General features: G+C 34.0%; 1 protein-coding gene across 1 annotated transcript in view; it reads left to right on the top strand.

Moving 5' to 3' along the window:
• PSMD14 (proteasome 26S subunit, non-ATPase 14) overlaps positions 1 to 21,755 on the top strand; it is a 110,358-nt gene that overhangs the window by 53,599 nt on the left and 35,004 nt on the right. Inside the window, exons 4-7 of the mRNA XM_055572425.1 lie at positions 10,828 to 10,899; positions 11,125 to 11,244; positions 13,273 to 13,343; positions 14,331 to 14,481. Coding sequence (XP_055428400.1) covers positions 10,828 to 10,899; positions 11,125 to 11,244; positions 13,273 to 13,343; positions 14,331 to 14,481 — 414 coding nt within the window. The remainder of the gene's footprint in view (positions 1 to 10,827; positions 10,900 to 11,124; positions 11,245 to 13,272; positions 13,344 to 14,330; positions 14,482 to 21,755) is intronic.

Below are 21,755 nucleotides of genomic sequence, written 5' to 3'. Positions count from 1 at the left end.
TCTGCATTTATTAAAAGGTTTATGATGAATGTTCTGGTTCATGCTAACATCTCTGTTTATTTACTTAAACAATTTCTAGTAGTGCAAAAGCAGGTTAAAAAGTTTGTGTGTTTGTAAGTCTCTTGATGTACATTGCTCAGTTGCTTTTCTGATAGATTGTACTAATTCACTTTCCCACCAATAGTGCTGAGAGTGTGTCTTTTATCATACCTGCTCCAAAATTGGGCATTGTAAAGCTTGTTTGATAGGAACAACAGCAACAACAATGTCTTAATGTGTTAATTGGCATTTCTTAATTAAAGGAGGTCAACTAGAGAGGTTGAACATTTTTCATTTATTTCATTATTTCTTATGTAATTAGTTGCTTTATATTCTTTGCCCAATTTTCCGGTAAGATTTTAGTATTTTGTTAACTTGGGTATTGACTTGTTATAAGTGGGGCAACTATTTTTTCAAGGTTTTTTTCTTTTTTAGTGGAGGCATACCTCATTTTACCTAGTTTCACTTTATTGTCCTTTGCAGATAATTGTTTGTGTTTTTTTTTTTTTCCCACAAATTGAGCATTTGTGGTAACCCTGCGTTGAGAACGTCTATTGTGCTGTTTTTCTAACAGCATTTATTTACTTTGTGTCTCTATGTCATGTTTTGGTAGTTCTCAATATTTCAAACCCTCCGCCAGCAAAAAGATTATGACTCACTGAAGCCTGAGATGATGGTTAACATTTTTTAGCAATAAAGTATTTTTAAATTAAGTATATACATTTTTTAAACACAGTGCTATTGCACACTTAGACTACAGTATAGAATAAACATAACTTTTATATGTACTTGAAAACCAAAGTATTTATATGGCTTGAGTTATTGCAGTATTTACTTTATTGGAGTGGTCTGGAATTGAACTCACAGTGCTTCCAATGTATGCCTATATTCAGCAAATTTAGGTTATATTGTCAATTTTATATTGTTTTATTTGTTCAGTTGAGTTTGTACCCAGAATGTGTTTCCTTGCCTAGCTCTAAATAATTAACTGGTTTAAACTAAAATCAGATCAGATCAGATCAGATCAGTCGCTCAGTCGTGTCCGACTCTTTGCGACCCCCTGAATCAAAGCACATCAGGCCTCCCTGTCCATCACCAACTCCCGGAGTTCACTCAGACTCACGTCCATCGAGTCAGTGATGCCATCCAGCCATCTCACCCTCTGTCGTCCCCTTCTCCTCCTGCCCCCAGTCCCTCCCAGCATCAGAGTCTTTTCCAATGAGTCAACTCTTCGCATGAGGTGGCCAAAGTACTGGAGTTTCAGTTTAGCATCATCCTTCCAAAGAAATCCCAGGGCTGATCTCCTTCAGAATGGACTGGTTGGATCTCCTTGCAGTCCAAGGGACTCTCAAGAGTCTTCTCCAACACCACAGTTCAAAAGCATCAATTCTTCGGCGCTCAGCCTTCTTCACAGTCCAACTCTCACATCCATACATGACCACAGGAAAAACCATAGCCTTGACTAGACGAACCTTTGTTGGCAAAGTAATGTCTCTGCTTTTGAATATGCTATCTAGGTTGGTCATAACTTTCCTTCCAAGGAGTAAGCGTCTTTTAATTTCATGGCTGCAGTCACCATCTGCAGAGATTCTGGAGCCCAGAAAAATAAAGTCTGACACTGTTTCCACTGTTTCCCCATCTATTTCCAATGAAGTGGTGGGACCGGATGCCATGATCTTCGTTTTCTGAATGTTGAGCTTTAAGCCAACTTTTTCACTCTCCACTTTCACTTTCATCAAGAGGCTTTTGAGTTCCTCTTCACTTTCTGCCATAAGGGTGGTGTCATCTGCATATCTGAGGTTATTGATATTTCCCCCGGCAATCTTGATTCCAGCTTGTGTTTCTTCCAGTCCAGCGTTTCTCATGATGTACTCTGCATAGAAGTTAAATAAACAGGGTGACAATATATAGCCTTGACGAACTCCTTTTCCTATTTGGAACCAGTCTGTTGTTCCATGTCCAGTTCTAACTGTTGCTTCCTGACCTGCATACAAATTTCTCAAGAGGCAGATCAGGTGGTCTGGTATTCCCATCTCTTGAAGAATTTCCCACAGTTTGTTGTGATCCACACAGTCAAAGGCTTTGGCATAGTCAATAAAGCAGAAATAGATGTTTTTCTGGAACTCTCTTGCTTTTTCTATGACCCAGAGGATGTTGGCAATTTGATCTCTGGTTCCTCTGCCTTTTCTAAAACCAGTTTGAACATCAGGAAGTTCACGGTTCACATATTGCTGAAGCCTGGCTTGGAGAATTTTGAGCATCACTTTACTAGCGTGTGAGATGAGTGCAATTGTGCGGTAGTTTGAGCGTTCTTTGGCATTGCCTTTCTTTGGGATTGGAATGAAAACTGACCTTTTCCAGTCCTGTGGCCACTGCTGAATTTTCCAAATTTGCTGGCATATTGAGTGCAGCACTTTTACAGCATCATCTTTCAGGATTTGGAATAGCTCAACTGGAATTCCATCACCTCCACTAGCTTTGTTTGTAGTGATGCTTTCTAAGGCTCACTTGACTTCACATTCAGGATGTCTGGCTCTAGGTCAGTGATCACGCAATCATGATTATCTGGGTCGTGAAGATCTTTTTTGTATAGTTCTTCTGTGTATTCTTGCCATCTCTTCTTAATATCTTCTGCTTCTGTTAGGTCCATACCATTTCTCTCCTTTATCTAGCTCATCTTTGCATGAAATAAACATTAATTTTCCATACTCCTCTTCCTGTAGCCCCTAACAGCCATCATTATATTGTCTGTCTTTATGATTTTTGACATCTTTGTGTAAGTACTTCAGCATGTAAGTGGAATCATATAGTCCGTGTCATTTTTGTTTGGCTTATTTCACTTAAAATAACGTCTTCAGAGTTCACTGATATTGTAGCATATTGCAGAATTTCTTTTTAAAGACTGAGTAATATTCCACCATGTGTGTGTATACCACATTTTGCTTACCCATTCATTTTTTGGTGGACATTTGGCTTGCTTCCACTCTTTAGCTCTTGTGAATAATATTGCTGTGAACACTGGTGTACTGTTCAAGGTCTTTGCCCATTTTTAATCAGATTTTTTTGTTGTTTCAGGAGTTCTCTTTGTATTTTGGATATATAATTTACAGTTATTGTTTTGGCATCCTTGGCATTCTTGTTAAAAATCATGTGACTGTATACACCAGGGTTTATTTTTGGCTCTCTGTTCAGTTCCACTGGTTTTTATGTCTGTTCCTATGTGTAGTGCCATATTTTTTTTTATTACTGTCTTTGTGGTAATTTTGAAATCAGGAAGTGTGAGTCTTTTCATTTTGCTTTCTTTTGAAGATTGTTTGGCTCTTCAAGGTCCCTTGAGATTTCATATGATTTTAGAATAGGTATTGTGTTTCTGCAAAAGTTTTCATTGAAATTTTGACAGAGATTGCTTTGAATCTGTAGATCACTTTGAGTAGTCTTGACATTTTAACAATATTAAATTTTCCAGTCCATGAACATGGGATATATTTCTATTTATTTATATCTTCTCTAATTTCTTGCAGCAGTATATGTGGTTTTCATTGTACAAGTCTTTCATTTCCTTGGTTAACTTAATTCCTAAGTATCTCATTCTTTTTTAATGACATTATAAATGAGATTATTTTTGTAATTTCTTTTTCAGATTGTTCATTATTTGTTAATGAAATGCATTGTTTTTGAGTGTTAACTTTGTGTCCTGCTACTTTACTGAATTTACCTATTAGATCTAATACCCTTTTCATGGAGACTTCAGGGTTTTTTTGGTGGAGTTTTCAGGAAATAGCAACTCAACTCAAGTTTTCTTGCCTAAAGAATTCCATGGACAGAGGAGCCTCCTGGCTCCATGGGGTGGCAGAGTCAGAAATGACTGAGTAACTAACATACTTTTAGTATTTTCTGTGTATAAGATTATATTATCTCAAATAGATAATTTTAGTTTTTCCTTTCTAGTTTGCATGCCTTTTACTTTTTTTTCTTGCCTAATTGCTCTCACTAGAACTTCTAGTACTATGTTGAGTGGTGGTGGTGGTTTAGTTGCTAAGTCATGTCCAACTCTTACAACCCCATGGACTATATGTAGACCATCAGGTTCCTCTGTCCATGGGATTTCCCAGGCAAGCATACTGGAGTGGGCTGCCATTCCATTTTCCAGGGGATCTTCCCGACACAGGGATCAAACCCTCGTCTCCTTCATTGCAGGCCAGCTCTTCACTGATGGAGCCACCAGGGAATCAAGTGATAAAAGCAGGCATCTTTGCCTTGTTCCTCATCTTAGAGGAAAAGTTTTCAATTTTTCACCAACATGGGACATTATGTTCACTGTGGATTTTTCATCTATGACTTTTATTGTGTTGAGGTAGTTTTCTTCTGTACCTAGTTTGTCAAGTGTTTTATCATGAAGAGTGTTGAATTTTTTCAGATGCTTTTTCTGCATAGAAATGATCATTTATCCCCCCACCCTTCATTTGCTTAATGTGGTGTATTACATTGGCCAGTTTCTGTTTGTTGAACCATCCTTGCATTGCAAGTTTTAATCCCACTCAGTCATATATATAGATAGTCTTTTGACTATGCTCCTGTGTTCTTTTAATAATTTGTTAAGGATTTTTTCACTGATGTTTGTAAGAGATGCTGGTCTATCTGTAGTTTTCTTATCTTGTAGTGGTTTTGTCTGGTTTTGGTATTCGGGTAGTGTTGACCTCACAGAATGAATTAGGAAGTGTTCCCTTAACCAATATTTTTATCATGGTTTGATTTGTTTTTAAATGTAAATCAGTTCTCTGGGTAGTAGTAATGTGATATGGAGAAAGAAGTTTAATGTGAAATGTTATCCATATTGAACAGTTTAAAAAAAGAGATAAAATAGACTGATTCTGTGGGGATAACTTTGAATCTAAATGAAATGAAACTTTGTGGAACAATATAATAGTCCATCTAGTTTCAAGACAGGTAACCTGAATTTATTAATACCACTGTCATAAAAATAAGTTCTAAAATCAGCTTCAAAGGTAAATATTTTATTAATGAGCTTGTCCAAATTTAAATTTTAAGACGTACATAATTTAGTATACGTATTTTATTAGAACATAGAAAATGGGAAGTTGTAAACTTTCCAAACATTTAATAAATTGAGTCTAGTGATATCAAAACCTGACAAATTTAACAGAAAAAATAAAATGCCTGTTTAGTCTCACTTATGTAAAAATAATATACTAATATATAAAATAATAGAAATAAATATATTTTAAAATGTTAACATAATAATAAATCAAACTTGAACAATTTATCCTGGAAATGTAAAGGTGATTTACTACTAGGAAATCTGTTGATGTAATACATCCCTAAAGAAAAGCAAGGTGAGTAAAACACAGTGGCCATTGTGGCTTGTTTTATAAAAAGAAACATATACATGAATTTCCATTTTAAACCACAAATGAGAGACTTTTACTTCATTTATATTTTTTCATTACCAATATATTTGGTCTTAACTTATGTTGTTTGCTATTTTTGTTTTGTTCCCTTCTTGGTACTCTGATTTTTATTGTTAGTTTTGTCTTAGCTTTTTCTTCTCCAGGGGTTTGGTAAGGTCTATAATCAACTTTAATGGTTATCATGGTTATTTTAAAGTTGTTCAAAAGACTCTTAAATCCATATTTATATACTAGTCTAAGTCAACACTTAAGTCTCTTTTTTCCCCTTCTATATATCAGATAGAGTTTTGTATACTTTTATTTCTATCCATTGCTCTGTATAGTTATTGGGTAATATCTGTAGTTTTGAACCCTGGTTATTTATATTATTTAGATCTGTCTCTGTTTTTAACTGTCTTTCAGTAGTTTTAACAGATTGTTTTATATAATGGTGTTTCCATTTTTGACTTTGTAATTTTGATTTGTGGGGTCTCAACTGGCTCATTTTCAGGAAGTTCTTTGAAGGAAGATTACTGGAATCATTTTTTCTGAGTCCTTGTATATTTAGTAATATATTTGTAGGCTTTCAGACTTTTTTTTTTGACCAGGTATAATGCATATGCCTTTTCATACTGTTCATGGCTTAGTTTCATTGCCATGAACAGTATGAAAAGGCAAATGCATTATACTTGGTCAAAAAAAAAAAGTCTGAAATGTGAAGTCAAGTGGGCCTTGGAGAGCATCACTACGAACAAAGCTAGTGGGGGTAATGGAATTCCAGTTGAGCTATTCCAAATCCTGAAAGATGATGCTGTAAAAGTGCTGCACTCAATATGCCAGCAAATTTGGAAAATTCAGCAGTGGCCACAGGACTGGAAAAGGTCAGTTTTCATTCCAATCCCAAAGAAAGGCAATGCCAAAGAATGCTCAAACTACTGCACAATTGCACTCATCTCACACGCTAGTAAAGTGATGCTCAAAATTCTCCAAGCCAGGCTTCAGCAATATGTAAACCGTGAACTTCCTGATGTTCAAGCTGGTTTTAGAAAAGGCAGAGGGACCAGAGATCAAATTGCCAACATCCTCTGGGTCATAGAAGAAGCAAGAGAGTTCCAGAAAAACATCTATTTCTGCTTTATTGACTATGCCAAAGCCTTTGACTGTGTGGATCACAACAAACTGTGGAAAATTCTTCAAGAGATGGGAACACCAGACCACCTGATCTGCCTCTTGAGAAATTTGTATGCAGGTCAGGAAGCAACAGTTAGAACTGGACATGGAACAACAGACTGGTTCCAAATAGGAAAAGGAGTTCGTCAAGGCTATATATTGTCACCCTGTTTATTTAACTTCTATGCAGAGTACATCATGAGAAACGCTGGACTGGAAGAAACACAAGCTGGAATCAAGATTGCCGGGAGAAATATCAATAAGCTCAGATATGCAGATGATACCACTCTTATGGCAGAAAGTGAAGAGGAACTCAAAAGCCTCTTGATGAAAGTGAAAGTGGAGAGTGAAAAAGTTGGCTTAAAGCTCAACATTCAGAAAACGAAGATCATGGCATCCGGTCCCACCACTTCATGGGAAATAGATGGGGAAACAGTGGAAACAGTGTCAGACTTTATTTTTCTGGGCTCCAGAATCTCTGCAGATGGTGACTGCAGCCATGAAATTAAAAGACGCTTACTCCTTGGAAGGAAAGTTATGACCAACCTAGATAGCATATTGAAAAGCAGAGACATTACTTTGCCAACAAAGGTTCGTCTAGTCAAGGCTATGGTTTTTCCTGTGGTCATGTATGGATGTGAGAGTTGGACTGTGAAGAAGGCTGAGCGCCGAAGAATTGATGCTTTTGAACTGTGGTGTTGGAGAAGACTCTTGAGAGTCCCTTGGACTGCAAGGAGATCCAACCAGTCCATTCTGAAGGAGATCAGCCCTGGGATTTCTTTGGAAGGAATGATGCTAAAGCTGAAACTCCAGTACTTTGGCCACCTCATGGGAAGAGTTGACTCACTGGAAAAGACTGATGCTGGGAGGGATTGGGGGCAGGAGGAGAAGGGGACGACAGAGGATGAGATGGCTGGATGGCATCACTGACTCGATGGACGTGAGTCTGAGTGAACTCCGGGAGTTGGTGATGGACAGGGAGGCCTGGCGTGCTGCGATTCATGGGGTCGCAAAGAGTCAGACACGACTGAGTGACTGATCTGATCTGATCTGATAATGCGTTTGACTTCACAGGGTTTCTCCCTTAAAAATCTGAAACTGTGCCATTTAATGTTGCAAAGAAATCCAAAGTCAGCCTGAGCTGCATTTTTTTCTTCAGGTTATTGAGTTTTCCTATTTGTTTGGTTTTAGAAATTATGCTTTATCTATGCAGTTAAGATTTACCTAAAACTTTACAAACACTTTTCTTCATTGGTTACTGCCATTGACATTTAGTAGTACAAAGTTGAGGTTTTTTTTTTTTATTATTCAAGAAATTTTTCTTTTGCTTTGTCTTAATTGATGCTTTCCATTTCTTATTTTCTCCTTAGGATCAACTGTATTTCATAGTTTGTATCTCCTTACTTTCTCTTTAAGTATCATTATGTTTCTAATAGTTTTCATCTCTAACTTTTTACTCTGCATTGTAAGACATTTTCTAAAGTTTATATTCTACATTACTGAATTAAATGTGTGATAGTGTTATTTTTATCCTTGTTTCCTCCAGTGTAATTTTAATTCTGCATTATTTTTCATGCTTTAACCTTGTTCTGTCCTACAAGATTCTATTCCAAAGATAAGAAATCATGTTGTAATCTACTGATGCTAAACAAGTTTTCTAGAAATTTGTTTATGATTCTTACTTTTAAGTGACTTTCCTCTCCTTGAATTGTCTGAATGGTATTCCTCATGAGTGTTTGCCGGAAGGCAATGTAGGTAAGTTGTCCATAGGTCCACATTTTTCTCAGCTCAGGTCATCTTTTTACCTACAGCTGTACTGGCTCTTACATAATTGTCTTAGCTTAATTTCCAGAGTCTTTGGTGGGGTTTTCTTCACCTTCATTTCCTGGTTGTGTGCTATTCTGAACAAGTGAGCATAATGATAGAAAAATGATAGCAGATATTCTCTGCTACTGGAGATCCTTAACACATCTATCCCATAGACAGTGTTTTACATAGACAGTGTCTTGCCAAGTTGTTTTGGGGGCAATTTATTCTAACTAGAGCAAAAAACAGAATACTAATGGAGGGGGCAATAGAAAATATCACTGGCTGCAGTCTCAAAACACAACACCTGTACAATAGAGGAACCGGCTGCGTGGCTTTCTGTTAGTATGTTTCTGAATCGGAAGACCATAGAGAGAAGCTGAGGATCTTTACATATACTTGCGTGTGGCTGTTCTCACGCCCAGGGTGACTGGTGGATATTCTTCCTTTCTGTTCTTTTGACTTGGCACTACCTTAATTTGTTCATTCTTTTGTTTTTTTCCAACCATTTCTTACTGAGTTCCATGTGCCAGGCACTTCGCTAGGTACTAGATATTATATACTGTTGAACAGAACAGTGTTCTTTCATTGACAGGAGAAATAGTTTCTGAATTTTGTTGGCAATGCCTTTGGTGATGATGTGATGTTTTATTTCCCTATTCTTTTTCTTTTCTTAGTAAGTATTTTCTGGAAAGTTGAGAAAGGCTATATTAATAACTATAACCTAAATATCAGTTTTAAATTCTTTTGTTGTGAGCATTTTTTAAAGTTGCTCTGAATCAGAAAATAATTTTTATAAATGTAATGTTCATTATCCTGACCTTAAAGTATTATTTCTCCCAAAACTTCTTGTTGGAAGTTGACTAATTTACTACTACCGTCTCTTTTTTCTTAAACTTTCTTAACTTTCTGAGATGAATAAAATGGTCATATCAACAAAATTATCATGTTTTATATGATGACCTCAACAAATGTTTTGGCATTATAGCACTTTAGTTTACCTTAGAGTTTTCATAACTATTTGAAAGGCAAGCAGTAAAGCTGCATTAGGTGATAATAGATTGAAGAATTTGGTACTTTAAAAAATGTATTATCTGGTATTTATTTTTAAACATAATATTTGAAGGATTTTATTTTTCTCACCACTTTGTATATAAGTGAACAGAGGTAATTTTTGTATGTGTTGCTTATATTTAGAGAAAACTTACTCTGGAACTTTTTATACTCAGTGCTTCCAGTAAATATTATGAGCTTTTAAACAAAACAAAACAAAAAATCACAGAATTTGGCATATAAATAGACAAGAAGAAGCATAAAGTACACAGAGACCTATAAGTGTGAAATGTAATGAGTAAAGCAATTGTTTAATTTTAGTAATAAGCAAGTCCATAAAAGCGAGTTAGAGCATTGACTTACAGTTTAGATAACTAACATATTCATTATATAATTTGTAACAGTTATTGTTAAGGAAAGGGGACTTTTAAGCAAAACAGGACCTGGCAGTTAAAAGTACATGTCATGTCATTTTCCCAGAATCCTCAGTATTAAAAAAACCAAGAAGCTTTCTATATACACTGATTGGGGCAGAATTAATTTTATAAGATTGTAGTCATATTGAGGGTAAGAACTATATGTAAATTACTTTGTGTAGCAGAATGTTATAGTAAAAACAGATTTGGTGCTTTTGATGAATAAGACAGAATCTTTAGGGACAAACATAATATCTTCTTAGGCTGTAGTAAGATTACTAGTAATGTTTTCTTTAAAGGTGGTTGTCACGATTTGGAAGTCTTTTCCAAAGACTAGCTAACACCAGTCTCAGCCAGTTTGCTCACATCTGGGCCAGTTGTGTTAAATTTGATGTTGTGTAAGGGAAGGGAACAAGTTCAGGTGAAGTGCAGAGCATGTTGTTTTCACAGCTCTTTCACCTAGGGATTAGAAGTCTTCTCCGCCCCCCTACTTCATCCCCATACGGATATCGGCAGAGATCCCAAAGCCCCAGTCTACATGCTGTCTTTAGCTGAAAATCATGCTCACAGAATTTACTGTTTGTGTTGGTTCTTCAGTTAATCATACTAGTCCAACAGCAGTTTACATTCACATTGAGGTAAGAAACATAGCTAACTGGTGCATTGTATCTATTTTGTAGTGGAGGTGAGCTAGCATTGCTGAAATATTCATGCATTACATCCATTGGAAACTTGCCTGAATGCTAAGTTTGATGTTTTCTACAGGTTTGATATTTGCAAGCTTGTTTTGATTGTTTATGTTGTAGCTGAATAAAAGGATACTTAACATGTTTTCTCTAAATTCTTTTAAAATAATCATGTTTAAATAATGTGTGACTTTAATTTTGAACTCATAATTTCTCTGTATTTATAATGATTTCTATGCTTGTTTCTAGGGGCCACCTACAGATGCTCCTGCAGTGGACACAGCAGAACAAGTCTATATCTCTTCCCTGGCACTGTTAAAAGTAAGTGTTGAATGGAGTTTCTGGTTTTACTGAGCTCTGCTGCTTTCTCTGTGTCTTTTACATTGAAATATTTTTCATGTTAACCCTCTCATACATAAACGTTTTAGGTGCATGTATAAAATAGAGTGGTTTTATTTTCAGTGAAACACAATTAGGTTATTAATTAGAAGGAGGGGTGTTCGAAGATCTCAAAGGCTTTGTGTCTGTGTATCGTCCTCTTTACAGATGTTAAAACATGGCCGAGCTGGAGTTCCAATGGAAGTTATGGGTCTTATGCTTGGAGAGTTTGTGGATGATTACACCGTCAGAGTGATTGATGTGTTTGCTATGCCACAATCAGGAACAGTGAGTACTTTTATGGTTGCCTGCTGCAAGTAAATGTGTTTCTTTTTTTTTTTTCCTTTGCAAAATAACTCTTATCATATTATAATTTTCCTGCTAGAAAAATTAATTATAAAAGATTAATAAGAATAATTTTTAGACTGTATTGAGTTAAATCTTGTAGATGAATTATGAATTCCCTAAAGGTCTGTAGACTGAGTGATGCTAGCATTTAATTCCTTTACTTCTTGTTTCAGCTTTAACTAGCATAGTGTACTGGATTTATGTTACTTATTTTAATATAGTAGGATATTAGTTTGATTAGTTTGAATACTTGGTTCAAAAGATTTCAGAGACTCAATTAAAGTTTTACTTCATGTACATTGTCTAGTCCTCATGTTTTGTTCTTATTGTTTTGAAATAGCACCCATTTAAAAATGTTCTATATATGGTGATAAATGACTCTTAAGCTTTTCCTATTCAAAATGTTAAGTTTAAAAAAAACAGAAACCATGACAGACTTTAGTTCTTTTTGCCTGGGTGTGGTGATTTGTCATAGACTAAGCATACTACATACTGATTGGGAAAGTCCTCCACCCATCTACCCGTGGGAGTTTTTGGTGGGGTTGTAGTTTTTTTTTTTTTTTTTTTTTTCTGTTTTGTTTAATGCATTGGGCTTGTAGATAGGTGTGTATTTAGATTTTTAAAAACTGGCCAAAACCAATAACCATTTACTGACCTTCCAAAAAATAACACACATAATTCTTCTCATCCATTTGCCTAAGAAAATATGTATATTTATCTGATGAATATCCTTATGTGGATATCTGTTATAGTAAAGGGTTCTTAAGTTTTAATATCCTTTATTTCCTTGTGTTTGTTTGATCATATAAAATAGAATATTTGATCTCTACGTTCACTCTGTGTAGTAGAATTGGAAAGTTTCTCTTCTAGCCCAAGAGTTAGCAAACTTTTTCTGTAAAGACATATGTCTCTGTCTCATATTCTTGTTTTTTTTTTTTTTAAACCACCCTTTAAAAATGTAAAAAAACATTCTTAGCCTGTAGGCAGCAGATTGCATACCCCTGTTCTTGAGGATGCACTCTCAATTAGAATTCAAAATACTGTTTGTTTTGGTGGGAAGAAGTGCTTATGTTAACTGGTTTGTTTAAGTAGATTAGACTTAAATTCCTGATGTTAGAGGGAAGCCTTGAGGGAGCTATAATGGCAGTAATCTATCACTGGAGAGATGATACGAATGCCTTTAATTCTTACATGTCCTAAAATTTTCTTTTGGTTGAACTAACAAAATAATGGAGCATTTAAAAGACTTGGTTTCAGATTGTCTCATGTGGGAAGTTTTTTGAGAATGCTTTTATATTTGAGGTAATATTTAATGTGTGTATCCTTCCAATTGCCTAATCTACCAAGAAGTCCTAACAAAAGCACTGAACTTCCGCCCCTCCCAGCTCAGACACCCAAAAAACCAAGCAAAAAAACTCTTTAAATTGTTAAATTATTTTCCTTCCAGGATCTTTACATTACTGAAGAAAAAAAAAGAAAAAGACTTGAACTGTTGGTTGTAACAATAGCCAAATAGTCATAGAACTTTGAATGAGATGGAAGAGACTTACTGCCTATCAGTTATCAGAGGATGATTTTAGGAAGTATGCTTGCCTAGACAGATCTAAACAAGAAGTTATTGATTCACTAATATGGTATTTCTTTTGTGGGTGTGTATTTGTGTGTGTACACATTAGTCATGACCGTAAACTCTTATAAAGCATCCTAAAAATTACCTTAACTCATTAACAGCAGTTTGGTACTTGGCAGTTTTTTGGTACTTGGCAATTTAAAAAGTTTTATTGATGTATGGATTATAATTGAATGACATGGGTATCAAATATGGGTATCAAAATCTGTTAAATTATTTTGGTATCCCCAAATAATGTACATAGGTTTCTTGGCAGTAGCTTTTTGTTCATTATCTTGTAATACAATTTTTTTTCTTTCTTGTAGAAGCTAATCATTTTTTTTTTCTTTCTAAACCAGGGCGTCAGTGTAGAGGCAGTTGATCCAGTGTTCCAAGCTAAAATGTTGGATATGTTGAAGCAGACAGGAAGGTAAATATTTCAAATGATCATATAATGGAATAATGGGAAATATTTTCAGCAATATGTCTCAGAATTTTAGATGTTCATGAATATCATTCTTAGGGAAAAAAAACTATGTTGTTAATGTGATAGTGTTACTCTTAGTGCTTACCTATCTAGTATCTCTTTTCTGTAGAATCAAAGAAATTTGCCAGTCAGAAAAATGCCTCATGTTAAAATTCTCAACCATTACATAGTAAACTTGGACTGTAACTTCTCTCTGTTTAGCATATGGAGTTACTCTCTAGTCACTTATAATTGAAAGAGCGTGTATGTTCCAAAATTCAAGAGTTGCAGCTAAATAAAATTCTGAATATTGAATTATATTTGTAGTCATATTGAGTTTTACATACAGGGAAAGTAGAATTCAAATATTGTTCAGGTTTTTTACCCCAGATTAAATCTCTCAATAGTTGTCATTCTCTTGCTCAAATTCTTGTACTGTGGAAAAAACTTCAAAATTAATGTTAGCAAAAGGCTCAGCAGCTGGGCAGAACAGTGCAAATTGGTTTTTGACTGAGTTCCTAGTTCTCTTGCTGGTTTAATTGATATTTAATCCTTTCACAACAGTGGATCCTGGTGTCCATTGTTAAAAATGTACTCTGCCTGAAAAATTCAACTCCCAGAGCTAAGGAGTTAAAGAGTAGATATTTACTTGAATGCTGAAAGGGTAAAACTGGCTCTGAGAAAGTGTGGTAACAAGGTGAAAAACTGAAAGCCTTATCTACCACTGCTAATGTGCATCTCTTAATGATAGCACTCCTTTGTCACACTTACTCATTTCCATGTTTTCTGGGTAATATGGTGTATGATTTCAGTGTTTCTAATGGTGTTTTTTCACACCTGTGTGTTTTTCATCTCTTCTTAATTTATACCCTGTTAGTGTGTTGTTTCTTTTCATATCATAAATGTAATACTTTTTCTATTCTGAACGGCTAAATGCCCTCTTTGTTTCAGGCCTGAGATGGTGGTTGGTTGGTATCACAGTCACCCTGGCTTTGGTTGTTGGCTTTCTGGTGTGGATATCAACACTCAGCAGAGCTTTGAAGCCTTGTCGGAGAGAGCTGTGGCAGTGGTTGTGGATCCCATTCAGAGTGTAAAAGGAAAGGTAGAGTGGATTCTGTCTTTATTAGCATCTCCTGCCACATTCTGTTTACAGATACATTAAATAAAAATCTGTTTTGTTTAAAGCTTTTCTTAATTACACACTGAAACCCTGGTCTCTCTACTTAAAAAAACAACCAAACAAAAAACTTACAAGTCAATAAATGTGTCTTGGTATTATTATTATTAGCGATTTAACTGTTTAGAGATTGGTTTCTCCTTTAATCAGTCTAATCATGTGTTTATCTTTAAATTTTATTTCATAGATTTAAAAATGTTAAATCATACTGAAAGCCTGCTTTTCACATTTTATTAATATTTTCATAAACATTTCTCTACCTTTTATTTTAAAATGGTAAATTTGGGATTGGCACAATGTTTAACAAATCGAGTTAAATAGCTCCGTTGTGCAGACATTGTACAGGGCATATTCTGGAATTGTATGTTCCAAATATTTTAGACAATGAAAACTTGCCCCAAACACTTGGTATCAACCGTTTGCATTTTTGGAGTGAGGACAGAGATGAATGATTAGATATGGTAAATGATTCTGAAAAGAGATTAACTTGAAAAGCATATTGGGTTATATTTGTTCTTGTTGAAATCTTTTGTTCTTGTTTAGTTCTTTTTTCCTTCTTTATTTTCTTTTTTCCTTCTTTTTTTGTTTGTTCGTTCTTTTCTTTTTTTTTCCTTCTTTTTCTTTCTTAGTAGCCCCATATGCCATTTTCCTATTTCCTGCCTCATGACAGCAGGGAGCAGCTCTATTATCACCTTCACAGAGCTGTCTGCAAATGTGAGAGGCAATTCGATTTTGCTCAACCACAGGGAGAGTGGATTAGAAAAACTACAGAACATACAGAAATTGGCTAGGTGGTTACTGCTTTAAAATACTGCTGAGGTGTCTTGTTTGAGCATGTACTTCCATTGTAGTGTAGAATAATTGTTAAAATCACAATACATTTATGGAATCCTTTTTATGCAGCTTTTACAAATAATTTTTGGAGCACTTAAAAATAAATATTAGCTTGCTATCTATCAGACCTGGAGTTTGATAGTAATGCAGATTATATTTACATCTGCTCACCAGCTCAAACAAACTAAATATGGCTGTTAAAACATGGAGTTTTTTCCTGTCATGAATTCGAAGTTGAACACTTTTTGACATTATATTACTATGATGAATAAAAATTGAGGTCTTCTCTAAATCATGATACTATTAGATGTGATTTAGCTTTTCAGAGGCAGAAACTAGCCACAATAATAATAGAAACTGATACTAGGCAGATCTGAATGGATAACTTCTGAGGCTTGCTGTATACCTATATTTCAATTTATTTACTTTCTTTTTACTACATGTGTTGTTTTTTAACTGATATAGATAAAAGGAATTGAAAATCCTTGAATTTTATTAGTTTTATGAATTATACTACAGTATAGTATTTCTTAAGTTTAATTCTCTGATAATTAAGATACCTTTTAAAAAAGTAACCCTTAAGTAACTCATTGAAGTAATAATTATTTTAGAAATATAACTGTGTGATTAAATTCCCCCACCACAACACTTACAAATAATAATTGAAACTTAAATTTAAATATAATTATATTTCTGTTTTGTAGTTTTAGTGTGACTTTTTATGATACTTAACTCGTGATAGTGGCTAGTTTGTAAAGGAAAATATAAAGTTAAATACAATGAAAGAAAGCATTTTCAAAATAGAATGTAAGTAAGTGAATATGTGTTTTGGTTATTTTGTTTATAGTATTTTAACTGGCAGTTTTAGTTTCCAAACCTAGTTTAGGTATTATATAATAGTGGAGTTTGCATTGTTTATTTCTAATTAAGCATAATTCATGTTAAAAGAGTGCATTCATTAAAAAATACACTTGTATCACATGACAGTTGTAATGTGATAAAATGTAGTATTTTAAAATATATATCAAAAACTACTTTATGGAATTACATGTATCGCTGTCTAGTTTTATACGTCTTGAAAAAACAGTTTTGGAAAAAATGTAGTATAAGCATCTATCATTGATTCATATCACTTGTTGTACCTAACATGTATATTCATGCAATTATATTACCTCAAATAAGGATCTAGTTCTTTGTCAATAATTTAACTTCATTTATAAGGTACCTGAGTTTGATTATCATTTATAGTTCTCTCAATGTCTCAAAACTTTGAATTAAACTAAGTTTTATTAAATCCATGGCCAGAGTGTTCTAGTTTAATCATTAAATTTAAGAGTATAAACTTTAAAAAGAAAAGAATAATAACATAGGACTCGCCCTTCCCCGTCTCTGTATATGATTTATCAAAGCTGTTAAAATAATTAAATCAAGAGTTAAAAAATGACAGTCTATGTATAAATGATTTAAGTTAGGCAGAAACTCTCAGAGGCAGAAACTAGCCACAAAAATAATAATAGAAACTGATACTAGGCAGATCTGAATGGATAACTTCTGAGGTTTGCTATATACCTGTATTTCAATTTATTTACTTTCTTTTTACTAAATGTGTTTTACTAAAAGTGTTCTTTTTACTAAATTATTACTTAAATGAGTTACTTATGGGTTACTTTTTAAAAAGGTATCTTAATTATCAGAGAATTAAACTTAAGAAATACTATACTGTACTATACTATACTATATTAAAAGAACATAGAGTTCTTTTAATACTTCTTTCCTGTATATTTTTATCTTTTCATTTTTGTAAGTCCTAGTATTATCCCCCTGATTTTGAGTGATTAGGTAAAAATGGATTCTTTCTTTGTAATCTCAATCCATAAAGTTTGATTTCCTTTTATTATTTCACTTTTTTCCTTGACTTGACTGTATATGAATTTCTTGCTGTGTGCCAGGTATTGTGGTAATAACTGTATGAACTTAACTCATTTATTCTTTTTGGTAATTCTGGAAATAGACTCTCTTATTCTGTTTGTCAATAAAAGAGTAAAAAATTTATAGAGTCAGAGAGATCACTTTGCCCCAAATCATCCTATTATGTAATAAGCAGCAGAACAAGACTAAGAATCTAGGTCTATAAAAGTGAAGAACTCAAGCTGTTTACTGACTCTTTAATATGAACAATGTAATTAGAATCACTTGGGAATGGAAAATTAGTACCAAAGTCATGGTAGGGCCTTTTCTTGACTTACATTGGTAGATGTCATTCTCTTCAGCATAAGTCAGAGGAAGGAACTGTACATTTTCTCAGAGTTCTCAATAGTTCTATGTGCTATTTTTAGTAGGTATTATATATTAATTGATTTTCTTATATAGTATTTTTCTATTAATTAAAAACAATTTAGGCAGACTCATGTCTGTCAGCTTTTGTGACATCCCTAACCAGCATAAACAATAAAATGTATTATATGATAAATAATCCATATCTCTGTATATTGTGTAAGCCTGTAAGTATTTTAAAATGATACAGGTGAAAAATCAATGATAATAACATTTGTAATTTAAATGGGGTGTAAGCTTATAGAAATTACCAATGAGTTCCTCTCTAAATTTACCAGTGAAATAGTTTTTAGGATTCTCTTTTAATTTACTTATAATGAAAACACATATGAAAATGTTTTAAACTTTAGTTTTCAAGAGGCATGGTGGCAGCCTCTTGCTTAATGTTTTGTTATCCTGTATATTCAGCCTACAACTGGACTCGATCCAGCGATGAACTTAGAAGTAAATTCAGCTTGTAATATGACTGTAATTCTTTATTAGGGCAAAAAGAACAATCACTTTGTGCAAAGTCAAAACTAGACTACAACTATTACTACTTTTTTTGAGAACTAATTTTCTTCACAGGATTCCTGTCAATAAAATGTTCAGAGGTTACCTGCTGACTCCAAACAATCTTTGTATCTATTCTCTATTTAGAAAGCATAAAAAAAATCACTGAAACCCCTTTATCCCAAATAAATCTTCACATTGGCTGGACTTTCTTGAAGATTTTTTGTTTATTTTGATTGGAAATATCCAATGGGCTTCTGAAAATGTGGTGTTTATCTGGTTTCAGATCAGCTCATCATCAGATACTTCTTAAGTGTACCTGATATGCTTATTTGGTAATGATTTTGGGGTATGAAATAAATAAAAAATGGTCTTAGCCTCTTTGAGAAGTCATACATATTTAGTGTCACTAGTGAGCCAGGTAACATTCTGCCAAATATATGCTGGTAATCCTACACTGCATACTGATATAATACAAACTATACTATACTGCTTTGTTTCTGTAACTAAGTATTGAATTAGTTGCTAGTGACAAATAATTCAACTAATACTTATTTAGAACCTTTTATGTGTCGACATGCAATAAAGTAGTACTTGTGTAGCAAACATAGTAAATGCAAATTAAATTAAATGGAGGCAGAAATTAATGTAAGCTGCACAGAGTAGATGAAGCTTGAACCAAATTTTAAGGATGTTACTTAGAAAAAAGGAGCTTGTACTTTATGAGGAAAATGTAGAAATTATACCATTCAAAGTGGTTCTTTTGTTCATTCTTTTTTCACAGATATATTAGAATATAAAATGAGTAGTTTTTGTTGTTGTTTTTAAATCAGTGTTTTACAAAAAAGGTAGGGCTTTGAAGAGTAGAAACAAATAAAGGAGGAAAGAATTAGGGAATTAATAAGAGCTTACTTTTTATTTTCAGATATCTAGAAGGTTATGTCTTTTTCAAGGTAAGGGGGGTAATAGTTTACTTATCCAAGAAATTTTCTATTAGACAGTTTTAAGATGGTGGAGATTTTAAACTATTTAATAATAGTTTTGTTTTAGCACTTTATTCTTAAAAATTATATTTCATAAAGGCTGAGAATAAGTAAAGAGTGCAGGCTTTGGGGTCAAGTCTGCATTAGAATCCAGTTTTTAACTCTTTTTTTACAGCATGACCTTGAGTAAGGTATCTAATATTCTTGAGCTTCAGTTTTCTCATCTGTAAAAGAAGGATTTTAGTAACTCTCATAGTGTTATGAATATTGTGAAGTGATATATATATTCTGTGCACATGCATGTTGAAGATGTGCAATAAACGTCACTTCACTATTCTAAAGATTAAAATAATTGATACTTAAAAGGAAAAATGACTAGCATATTTTTAAAAATAGAATCTGAATATTTTTGAAAATTTTAAGAATAAGTGTATAAATTAATTACTAATTTGCTCACTTTAGGAAGGTGAAGGTAACAGCTACAAAAGAAATGAAAAAGTTCCCTTTTTATATTTTGTACACTCAGACTAATTTAGGAATAGTCGTCTGATTCAGCTGATTTTTTTATTGGACACTTACTGTTTTTCCAACATATTTCTCTGGGGCATGCTGATGAAAAAAGAATGTGAATATATTATGTTAAAATTCTGGCCTTTAAGATAATTGACGTGATTAAAATCATTTTGTGTTTTATTCATCTGTCTATGGGCTTCCCCAGTGGCTCAGTGGTAAAGAATTCGCCTGCAGGGCAGGAGCTGCAGGAGATGGGGTTCGATCCCTGAGTTGGGAAGATCCCCTGGAGGAGGGCATGGCAACCCACTCCAGTATTCTTGCCTGGAGAATCCCATGGACAACGGAGCCTGGTGGGCTGCAATCCGTAGGGTTGCAAAGAGTCAAACACGACTGAAACGACTTCACACACACACACACACACACACACAGACACACACACAGACACACACACACACGTCTAAATGTTGTCTCCCCCACAAGATAAGGGAGAAATTTTTCCTTGTCCTGAAATTCATGCAGTGTCTGCAAAAAATAGTTTTTTTCATAAGTGGTTATAAAATAAAATCAAGGAATGAGTGTGTCAGTGGTCAGCTATCACCAATTCTGACTTAACATGTTAGAAAACTGCAGCTAATTTTGTAGGATTTAGGAAGTAATTTGTATATGTTAGTGATGATAGAGTCTTATTTTAAATGAGTGAAACATGAGATTGACAAGGTCAATGAGCCAGTGTTTCATAGACATTAGCCTTGATAAATCTGAATTTTGTGTAATCAGAGCTAGTGTTCAAGTTTGTCATGTCATTTGTCTTTTAAAACTAGTGGAATATATTTAGCTATTATTCAGAAGATTTTCTTTTCATCAGTATCCCATAAAAGTTAATTTAAGGGCTGAATAGTCCTTATCTCAAATTTTGTATACGCACACACCTTTTCTTTGCCTACTGTTCCAGGCTGAAAGAGAAAAATAGAAAATAGGACACATAAAAATTCTATTTCTATTCCTAATATAGCTTTGTGAGCATACTCATCCAGCTCTTGGAACAAGTTTAGTTACTATATTATCTTTTGTTTGTGCCGTTTTTCACTCTTAGTATCAATTTGAAGTTTTATAACATGCAGATATAATCTGTGAGGATGTCTAAGAAAATATTTTAGGTGTTAATATGCATATACTATTCCTGCTAGACTTAATAGTTTAGAACACTAATTTATCTATATAATCAGAAATTGTCAGCTAAGAATGTTAAAGCAATTTTATGTTTAAAATTCTAAGTATAAATCTGATACACAACTAACAGTTCTTAAGTGTCATTCTTTTAATTTCAAACTTCTGTATTAATGCAATTTGTGGGCGAATTTATTGTTGTTTAGTAATTTCTATGCATTTGAGTGATAGAAATCTGCTTCAAATTAGTTTGAATTCAACTGTTTCTATAAAGATGCAGGAAAACCTTTAAAACAATATCCTATTGTCTATAAAAATATTATTTATTGACTCTTTTGCCTCTTGAATACTTTCTATCTTCAATCTAATGAACCCTGGTCATTCATTCAACAGACATTTATCGATCACACTGTGTGCCAGGCATGCAGTGGACACACAGGGCCCTAAGAACTACTCCCTGTTTTAATGCCAGTGTTGTACCGGAAAATGGAACCTGTAACTTTATATCATAGCCCATATATATTAGTTGCTTAAGCTCATACTCAAATGATTTGACATTAACCCTTGTTAATTGTGAGGATGTTTCTGAGCCTAGGACTTAGTTTTGTCTGCTTTAGCGTGTTATCTCTGTAATTTCCTCAGGAGGGTAGAATTGACTGTGGTTGTAGATTTTCTTCTAAGTCATAGTTGATCATTATTCTAATAATAATCAGTGGTTATTCTTAGACTACTAGTAAGCTTTTCAATGGATGCCTGCTGCCACTTCTTATATTCCAAATAGCTTTTCTGTATGTAGTTTTTATTCCTACTACTACTAAGTTGCTTCAGTCGTGTCCAACTCTGTGCGACCCCGTGGACTGCAGCCCACCAGGCTTC

Source organism: Bubalus kerabau, chromosome 3 (genome assembly GCF_029407905.1).
Source record: "Bubalus kerabau isolate K-KA32 ecotype Philippines breed swamp buffalo chromosome 3, PCC_UOA_SB_1v2, whole genome shotgun sequence".
Taxonomy (NCBI): Eukaryota; Metazoa; Chordata; class Mammalia; order Artiodactyla; family Bovidae; genus Bubalus; species Bubalus kerabau.
The sequence above is the reverse complement of the archived record's forward strand: the minus strand, read 5'-3'. Positions and strand labels throughout refer to the sequence as shown.